Source organism: Triticum aestivum, chromosome 5B, assembly GCF_018294505.1.
Source record: "Triticum aestivum cultivar Chinese Spring chromosome 5B, IWGSC CS RefSeq v2.1, whole genome shotgun sequence".
NCBI lineage: Eukaryota > Viridiplantae > Streptophyta > Magnoliopsida > Poales > Poaceae > Triticum > Triticum aestivum.
Window position 1 is genome coordinate 364,612,418 of NC_057807.1, and position 10,101 is coordinate 364,622,518.

At 46.3% G+C, this 10,101-nt stretch overlaps 1 protein-coding gene across 1 annotated transcript; it reads right to left on the reverse strand.

Moving 5' to 3' along the window:
* Positions 1–2,251: 2,251 nt before the first annotated feature.
* Positions 2,252–6,617, reverse strand: LOC123111880 (enhanced ethylene response protein 5). Its single transcript, XM_044532756.1, has 12 exons — positions 6,231–6,617; positions 6,046–6,139; positions 5,874–5,963; positions 5,057–5,122; positions 4,794–4,883; positions 4,634–4,690; positions 4,448–4,509; positions 4,276–4,363; positions 3,076–3,152; positions 2,836–2,910; positions 2,652–2,757; positions 2,252–2,558 (listed from the first exon to the last, which is right to left on the reverse strand). The coding sequence occupies exons 1-12, from the start codon at positions 6,527–6,529 to the stop codon at positions 2,433–2,435; spliced, it is 1,230 nt and encodes a 409-aa protein (XP_044388691.1). The 5' UTR covers positions 6,530–6,617; the 3' UTR covers positions 2,252–2,432.
* Between the last annotated feature and the right edge of the window lie 3,484 nt (positions 6,618–10,101).

A 10,101-nucleotide genomic window follows, 5' to 3' on the forward strand; every position in this document is an offset into this window, starting at 1 on the left:
GCCGGAGCGCGGCAGCGGTGGGGCGCCGGCGACGCAGGTGGCGGTGGCCCGGCGACGAGGGAGAAGAAGTGGGGCGCGGCGGAGGGGAGTGGCCCGGTCAGACAAGGAGGCGGGCTCCCCGCGGGCTCGGGCGGGCCGGCGCGACTGCGGCGATGTGGGCGCCCGCCCGGGACACGTGGCGCGACGGTGTTGGCTGAGGCGGGCGGCTGGGTGGAGCGGACGCTGTCCGGCGCGGGCCGGACACGTCCGTCGGCGGCGGAGGAAGGAGATCTGTTTTTTTTAGGAGGAGGACGGGGAGGAAGACGAGATCCGAAATGGGGGGGTGTTTAAATAGGCATAAGTGGAGTTAGGAGAGTCCAAATGAGGTGCGATTTTCGCCCACGCGATCGTGATCGAACGCTCTAGGACATGGAGCAGAGTTTGGTGGGTTTTGGGACAATTTTTGGGGGGTGTTGGGCTGCAACACACACGAGGCCTTTTCGGTCCCTCGGTTAACCGTTGGAGTATCAAACGAAGTCCAAATGATACGAAACTTGACAGGCGGTCTACCGGTAGTAAACCAAGGCCGCATGACAAGTCTCGGTCCAATCCGGAAATGTTTGAACCCCACACACGAAAGAAGACTAGAAATGACCACCGGAGGAGAACGAAGTGCCGGAATGCAAAACGGACAACGGGAAAAATGCTCGAATGCATGAGATGAACATGTATGCAAATGCAATGCACGAGATGACATGATAAGAGATGCACGAAAAAGAAAAACAACACACGGAGACAAAGACCCGAACCCGAGAAATAAATATAACTTAGCGCCGGAGACGGCAAGAGTTGGATACAAATATGGAAATTATATCTGGGGCGTTACAGCGGCCAACTATATCCACGCATATCACAGTGATGTATCATTGCACAACGCACGGTTACCGCCAGCTTGGCCCATCACTGCCTCCTCCGCGTCACATGGCTGCATGGGCGTCGTAAGTCCATCACCACACCTCATGGACTGCCTATGTCTCCATATTTCTCCCTTCCCTCATTTCGGCACGCCCGAGCCATCACCACCTCCTCTGCACGACATGGTTACACAGGCACCCGGCCCATCACCTGCTCCTCCGTGTCATATGGTTGCACGGTGCCGCCAGTTCATCACTGCCTCCTCCGCACCACACGGTTGCACAGGCACCCGTCCATCACCTGCTCTTCCCTATCATATGGTTGCACGGGCGCCATCAATCCATCACCGCCTCCTCCGTACCACACACTTGCATGGGCGTCCGTCCCACACCGCCTCCTCCGCACCATAAGGCTGCACAGGCTTTGCATGTCCACCACCACGCCGCACACCCCGCCTATCGCCTCATCTTTCTCCTCCTGTTTTGTGCGGTAATTAACGTCCAACGACGACGACGCTCGGGGCCTAGAGGAGCATCTCCTATCGTTAGTCAGTGCAAATCATTGCTTTTATTTCAAATATGTGCTTTCTATTTTGATTCTAACTACGCATCTAAATGATCAATATTGAAAACCAGAAGCCATATACTTTGGTGCAGTGTTGCAACTTCCAAGTATTTCTCACCCCCACTACCTTTTTACTGTTATTGCAGACCATTATTATTGTTGTTTTGTATTATTTGTATCTAACCAAGGTAAGTTATGAAATATCGGTTGGTCAAATCTAAGGTAAGTTATGAAATATCGGTTGGTCAAATCTTAGAGCTGTATGATTGTTGTATGTATACTACAATCAGAAGCCTCAGTTACGCATATCATAATTTTGAATTAGTTTTGCGAAGCCTCAGTTACGCATATCATAATTTTGAATTAGTTTTGCAAATGAATATTATCATGTCCATCCAGTACTATGGTTTAACCATGCAGGTCCGGAACATGTGTGACGCCAACCACTACTTTGGGACATGCGTGACGCCAACCACTACTTTGGATATGTTTTTGGCAATGCTGCTAACACATCAGTAACAAAGAAATAAATAAACAGTAGAAAAGTAGAACGACGCGGCAAGGCACGTGTATGCTTCTACTTCATTTGATGTGAGATCAAAATGTTAAAAGTTTTCCTTACGTATTTTGGTTTTTTGTCACAAATGAACTGATGAACTAGCAGTCCAACCAGTAAAATTCTGAACCGACAGCCTCACCGGTTAGGTTTCCAGTTAAGTTTTTCTTACTATGGCCTTAATTGCAGTCTGCAAATTTAGTTTATCCAGAATACAATATTGTACCTCACTTAAGCTATAAAAACCACCATTTAAGTGGAGGCTACCAACCATAAATGTTTACAAACATTGCAGCTAGAATACAAATGATGTTACAATCAGAATCGCGGTAATTTTACATAAACCTGTCATGTTCCATACATCGAAGATAAGAGAAACTTTCATTAGGTGTACAAGCTTATGAGGTATCGCTACGAACTAAACGGGCTTCCCGTTCAACTTTGGGAAGGGATCTTGTTTGCTAAGGACAAGAACTTTGCTTTTGTGGGCAAAGTATCCTTTTATGAGATTCTTGTATATTAGGCACGCCATGATGCATTCCACCTGATAGCAGCAAGGGAGGAAATCAGGTTACATTATTATCATAGCAAATCAAGATATTGTCAGAAAAAACAATATTTTGGTCTCTCCAAGTACCTCATCCACATCCATGGTGATTCCAAGCCATTGGAGAGTCTTTACCAAGACCTCTAGCTTGATTTGATGCGCCTTCGATGGTTCCTTCTCCCTCTGTATGATATGGCTGCAGAAGAAAGCAAACGAAAAAGGATTGGTTCATTCTGTAAAAGTGTGACAAGGACACCTTCAAGATCACACTCACATTTTCTTCACTAATCTTCGGTAGACCTGGAGTTCAAGTTTCTCCAACACAAGGTAGACACCACATTTTAGTAACCTTGCAACACAAATAAGCAATCAGTGTCTCCATACAAAAAAGAAGGAAGCAATCGATGTCCCAATACAAAAAGAAGGAAGCAATCGATGTCCCCATAGAAAAAAGGAAGCAATCAATGATAGTGGAGGGTCCAAACTTTTTCAGCACACAAATATGTGAACTTACTGGTCTTCATGTCTATCAAGGGCTTGCTTAAGGAGCCTCAGATCCCCTCTCCTAAGTGAGGTCACAATATCTGCATACTGAAAGGTTAAATTACCAACTTGTACAAATCAAAATGGTTACGGGAAATCTGCAAGTAGTGAAGTCAGAGCACAGTGAAAGAATTTTAACCTCCGCATTAAAAGAACATCTTTATGAAACAGAATAAATAATTCAAGGCAGCAGCATATTTCACAAAAGTGAGAAAAGATACAATATGAATCCATCACTACTTACCCAAGATACAGCCTACAACTACAACGAGAAATTTAAATTAGCCATGGTATGGAAAACAAGAGTATATATTTAAGACAAGCAATCAGCTTATAGTAATGTCACACGGCAATAAAAGCAAAATTGGGCTCTTAGTACTTTGGCTTGTTTTCTCAGAGGTTGATCATCATTTAAAACCTCAGTTCACGATTACGAAAGCAATTCATATAACGGACTAAGCCTTATCGTTGATGAATGATCAGTAGGCCAAGTATACTTATCATAACCTGTCACCAATCATTGTTCTCAGGGGACAAGGACCTGAGGAATGCCAATTAGATTATTTTTAGCGTAAATGTTGATAAGGTTCTGATAAAGTTAATCATGGTTCTCAAAAGGTTCACAAATCTTATATGTACTGTAGATTTCCCAACCTTTTGTCTTATCTAATCTCATATAGACCCTAGGGTAAGAGATCATACTAAAAAGTTGACACGCCCAGATTAACTTGTTAATCATCTCGAAGAATTGGTAAGTTAAACATAGGATGCTCATATACTCATGAGACTTCATGTTAATGAAATGTACTTGTACCAGTAGAGTATCCAAATGCACTCAAATTGCTGCTACAGTATTCCCCTTTGTTGTCTATAATTTTCCAGTCACACCCAAATGTTAGTAGATCTTGCTTCTTGAGAACTGAAGGTCAACGCATTGACGTGGCATCAGCATCAGAGCCTATGGCCTAGTGTTCTAACCTAATTGTTCACATATGGAGTGCTAAGTGTAATCATAACAAAAGAAACAAATTATGTTCATGGGAATATTCGTGAACAACCAAGATAAATGTTTTTGCAATTGGAAATGGTGGTACTAAATAAACTACATATATTGCATTTCACAATCTGCTTCATATTAGTAAACACTAAACAGGAGTACAAGGATATATACCTCAAGCAGATTGTATTTCTCCAGGAGGGTCCTCCTTGGCAAAACACCAATTGACAGCTTTACAGGGATTAGAAACTTCAAAATTTTCCTAGAAAAAAACAGACCATTAGTAGTTCCAACAAATGTGTACCACACAAACCACAAGCTACAAAACGCCCAGTAATACAAATACCTCAAATTTGATTCGCTTTGAGGATTACAATGCATCAAAGCATAAGTTAGTTTCTGATCAGCCTGATTCAAACAAGAACAAAAAATATATATTAGCAGCCTCACCGATTCATAGGTCAAAATAACTTGCCATAGCAGAATATACAAAAAATGTTCACACACAAGAAGAGAGTGAGACAGAACTTACAACAAGAAAATTCTCATTAAACACCTCCAAGCGACCTGTATAATACATATAAGTGACCTGTGCCGTCATGAATAATCAAGATTATTATTGGATCGACATGCATGTTAATATAATGCCTTGTATTGATAGAGAAGAGAGACCACAACTTTTACTATCTTACCTTATCTTTCACTGGAAAATCTTCAAAATCAAAATTCCTAGCTGTTTCGATACTCCTTATGACACTACGGCAAAGGTTAACAGTACCAAGCTGCATAATTTGAGCATCAAGTGTTAGCCTGTTGTATAAATCATGTAAATTGGGATTCCAGTGCATACTATACTTTAGCTACATTTAGCATGCTAACTAGACACTGTTTGTGCTTTATTCACAATAGTACTGAAGTTACAGATTAGACGAAAACATTGCAGTGAATAACCTACCCTGAAATAAATTTTAAACAGCTGGCAGGTAACATACAGTGCCCCAACGCGCTTAGGTCCTTTAACCTGTAAGGTTGAAGATTCACCAATAACCAAGAGACAGAATCTTTAGAATATATCCATTTTAAGAAAGGAAAGCATGCATCAAGGAAGTATAATTGCAGCATGTTCTTTTAGAAGAGTCACATCACCCGTCCAGCAATTCTAGCATATACATGAAAAGTAGCTATCAGAAGAGAATTCATTGTATGAATAAATATGATAGATGATAAGTGGCTGAGGCAGAACAGTAGCATTGTGTAACTTCAGAGTAATTTCTATGCAAAAACACCACCCTCTAGGTTGATGTAAATGCATCAGCTTCTCCTCTACTGGCAACATAGGCCGTCTCCCCCTTAAGCATGTGCAGTACAGAATGCTTCAACATGTCACGCTTGAAGCCTTAGGCAGAACCACAACATTAAACACCAAGTAAGCTACAACTACTCCAATGCAAGTTCCTCTACGTAGGTGCTTAGATGATTGTGTTATCTACCGACAAGAGCCAATTATATTCCTAAGCACATGGTAAGCACTGGTGCCTAAACAAGCATAGGTGCTAGTACAAAATAAGAACCTTGTCTGCCCTTTGTGACAAGGAGAAAATGTTCACTTTTTGCTAAGCACCTCTCTGAGGCACCTGCATTGCACAAGCTCATCACAAGCAATTTCTTTCAATTCGAATCAGACTCTTTTTTGCTCAATTCGAATCAGACACTTGCTAATTCTTATTACCATTCAAGAATGCACACCAGACAAAGCTTTCAGAATTCCATACCGCAAGTGCCCCGAAAACTTTCATCAGGAAGGACCCAGCAGCCTGCAGCTTGTCTGGGTTCTTCCCGCTCATCACAAGCTCTCTATCTGCCTACACCAAGACAATAGGCAAGCAGACATGAGCCCCAAAACCTCAGGTTTACAAACCCAAACCAACCGACCACCCAGCTCACCTTCTCAGCTAGCAGCCTGATCTCAAGCGCCACCATGTGCATCGCCTCCATCGCCCAAGGAGTCTCCCAGTTCCTGAACTCCTGCAGGAACGCGCTGCAACCAAAAGCACATCAAATCCACAAAAAAATTGAATAAATATATCCAAATTGTTCGGTAGGAGTGCAGAGAGGAAGGCAGCACGCACCTAGCAGCCTTCTCGAAGGAGGAGTAGGCGTCCCCGAAGCGGCGGAGGGAGTGGGAGTGAATGGCGCGGAGTAGCGACGGGAGGAAGTCGGAGAGGTGGGGGAAGCGGTCGGCGGCGAGGCGGCCGAAATCCGGAAAAGCGGCGAGCGCGTCGGAGAGCGGGGTGGAGGCGGGCGCCGAGGAGATGGCGAGCAGAGAGGCGAGGTCGGCGCCGTCGGACTGAGAGATAGCGTCATCCAAGCGGGAGAGGTAGTCGGCGATGCGGCGGTGCGCCTCGCCCATGCTCAGGTACGCCGCCATCTCCGGTGCGGCGGCGGCGGGAGCCGCGCGGGTGTTGGGGTTTGGGCTTGGAGGTCACCGACGGTGGAAGAAACCAGTATGAGTTCGATCTGATGGGGGTAGTTCTGGTTTATGCAAGGTGGTGACGATCGCCAATCCACGCCGTCCAGTGAGAGAAATCGATGGTTGAGATTAACTGATAAAATCAGAGTATGGTTTGGCTTGGTTTGCTCATTGCTGCCGTCTGCGCCCCTATCTGGCAAGGTAAAACAACTTGATCACAGGTCCGTCCCGTGTGTGAGGGTAGGTCTCTTTCTCTAGCGCTTCTCGTGGCGATTTAGGGTTCGCCTCCTCGTCCCCCTCTTCGGCGGCGGCAGATCCATCTCGTCCCAGCCGCCGTCAGCAGCGCCGGCGGCCAACGCCCCCACCTCCCTCTCTCGTCCGCATAGATCCCCTCCCACCTCCACCAGAGGCCTTCCGTGTGAGTCTGGGGCACGCGGTCGTACACCCACCAAATCCCTAGCATTTTTCCTTTGTTCTCCTGTGACGCACGGGAGCTTGGAGAATGGGGGGTAGCGTGGAGAGAGTCGAAGGAATGTTGAAGAAGATGAACCTTTCTGAGGCAGAGAAGAGGGGAGTCAAGGTGGGCTGGAAAAGGGCGGCGGCGCAGGAGGGTAGTATACCAAAGGCGATGGGGAAGCTGATCTCGGACAGGCCGGGGTATGCAGAAAGGATGGCGATTGCGCTAGGGCGAGTGTGGTGCCCGATGAAGAGACTGAAGGTCAAGGAGATGGGGGAGAATCGATTTCTGTTTATGTTCCACCAGGAGGCGGGAAACGAAAGGCGCTCGAGAACGGGCCATGGACCTTCGGCAAGGAGCTTCTGGTGATGGAGGATTTCGACCCCAGGAAGACACTAGATGATTATGTGTTTGAATCAGTTCCAATATGGGTGTGTATTTTTAATGTCCCTTTGGGAATGATGTGTACGGAGATGGGGGAGGATCTAGCAGATGAGATAGGGGAATTGGTAGAAGTGGATTCGGGTGAGGATGGCTCGGCGTTGGGGCAGTGCCTGAGAGTGAAGGTGCGAATCAAAATTGCTGAGCCACTTATGAGAGGTATCTTTATGGATATTGATCCAGTGGAGGAAGGGGCAATGGAGGAGGAGGGAGGGGAGGAGGAGGAAGTGAGGGGAAAGGAAGATGAAACGGGTGGGAGGAAGAAGAAGAAAAAGGTGAAAGAATATGGTGCTGGGTTGAGTACGAGTTTTTGCCAGACTTTTGCTACACATGTGGTAGGCTGGGGCATTTAGACAAGGACTGCAAAATAAAACTCAAGAGGGGCAAGCTGCTGAATTCGGGAGATGGATGAAATATGTCCCAGAGAAGCCCCAATCATATGACATGGCCAGGGGTGGATCGAGGGAGTTAAGTGGAGGCAGCTCGGGAAGGAAGAATGGCTGGTCGAATAGTGAGGGGAAGAGCAGGAGTGATGCACCATCGTGGAGGAAACCACCAACTTGCATAGCCGATGGGGGTAAGAAGAAGCATGCTGAGGGGGAGGAGATCAAGAGTCCACTAAAGATAGGTCCATCTGATACGAGGGCTAATGACACTGAAGTGGGAGAGAAGAATAAAAAACAACTTGACTTTGGGAAGGGGGACGCCAACAATCCAAGCCTGGCTGGGATGGAAAACATTACGGGTTTGGCAGTAAGGGGTGGTGGTGGTGTGATAGTTGGTGTTGGGAATGGGTCGAATGAAAACCACAATGTGCCAGGGAACAAAGAGGAAGTTGGGGTAGGATATGTTGTAAACAGCCCAATTGCGAACTCGAAAGGGAGGAATGGGAAATTCAAGAGAAAACCCAGGGAGAGTGTGGAAGGCAAAACGTGTGGAGTAATAACAGAAAAAAGAGGAGGGGGGGGGAGATGGAAGTGGATAGCCAGGGGTCACCAAAGAAAATCAAGGGGAACAAAGCAAGCACCCAAGAGATGGAGGTAGTACAGACTGTATTAAACGCGGGACTGCCAGGTCAGTCCTGCGAGCAAAAATGAGAATAATCACATGGAATTGCCGGGGTTTGGGGAATGGCCCGGCAATTCAAGGACTCCTGGATATACTGGAGAAGGAGGACCCCGACGTACTCTTTTTGTCGGAGACGAAATTGGTACGTAGTAGGCTGGAGTGGCTGCGGTGGAAATTGGGCCTTACGAATATGATGGTGAAGGATTGTGAAGGTCGGAGTGGAGGTTTGGCTTTATTCTGGAAGAATGAGGTGAACTTGAGAGTGGTGGGCTTCATGTCTAGATATCACATCGATTCGGAGATCACGGAGGAGGATGGGTTTGTGTGGCAATTCACACGGATGTATGGGGAGCCGAAACATGATGAAAAGGATAAAACTTGGCGTCTTATGAGTAATCTGAAGGCACAAAACAACAACCCGTGGCTTTTCTCAGGAGACTTCAATGAGATTTTACACCCTTGGGAGAAGGATGGAGGTGCACCCAGATCACAAAATTGCATGGACAAGTTTAAAGCTGCGCTTGAGGCGTGTGAACTTGGAGACTTGGGCTTCATTGGTGATGCTTTTACATGGCGGAATCACAGCCATACTGCAGTTAATTACATAAAGGAGCGGATTGACAGAGCAGTGGCTACACAATCATGGTGCAACCGGTTTTCAACTTTTAAGGTAACTAACGGAGATCCTCGACACTCGGACCACAGACCAATCATCATTGACACACAAGGAGGAGATAAGAGACAGCAGGGCACGACTCGGAGCTCTACGCCGAGGTTTGAGGCGAAGTGGCTGGAGGAAGAGGACTGTAGGGCGATGGTAGAAAATGCTTGGAAGAAGGGAGTACAGTTGGAAGGAAAGGGGGTGGCAGCGGCTGTTAAAGGAGTCATGGGTGAGTTAGTGGACTGGAGTAGAAATATTTTGGGAGACTTGGAGAAACGAATTAGCAAAGCAAAAAAAGGAGTTGGAGAAGTGTCGAAGGAGCAACATTAGTGCAGATCAGGTCCGGAGGGAGGAACTGCTAAGATTTAAATTGGGAAGACTCGAGGATCAGAGGGAGTTATATTGGAGGCAGCGGGCACATGTCCATTGGATGAAGGGAGGCGACCGAAATACAAAGTTCTTCCATGCAACAACCTCGGATAGAAAGAAGAAAAATCACATTAGGAAATTGAGGAGAGAAGATGGGACTGTAGTGGAGGAGAAGGAGGCCATGATGGAAGTCGTGACTAACTATTTCCTTAATCTGTTTACGTCCCACACTGCTTCAAGAATGGAGGAGACGATGAGTCAGGTTGATTCACGTGTTACCCCGCAAATGAATGAGGTTTTGAATGAGCCCTTCTCTGAGAAGGAAGTGTTTGAAGCCCTCCAAAGTATTGGTGATCTGAAGGCCCCTGGACCCGATGGTATGCCATCTGTGTTCTACAAAAAATACTAGGACATTGTAGGAGAAAAGCTGGTTGCAGAAGTGCTTGAGGTGCTGAATAGGGGACCCATGCCTGAGGGGTGGAATGAGACTTGTGTTGTGCTGATTCCAAAGGTGCAAAGTTCGGAATATATGAA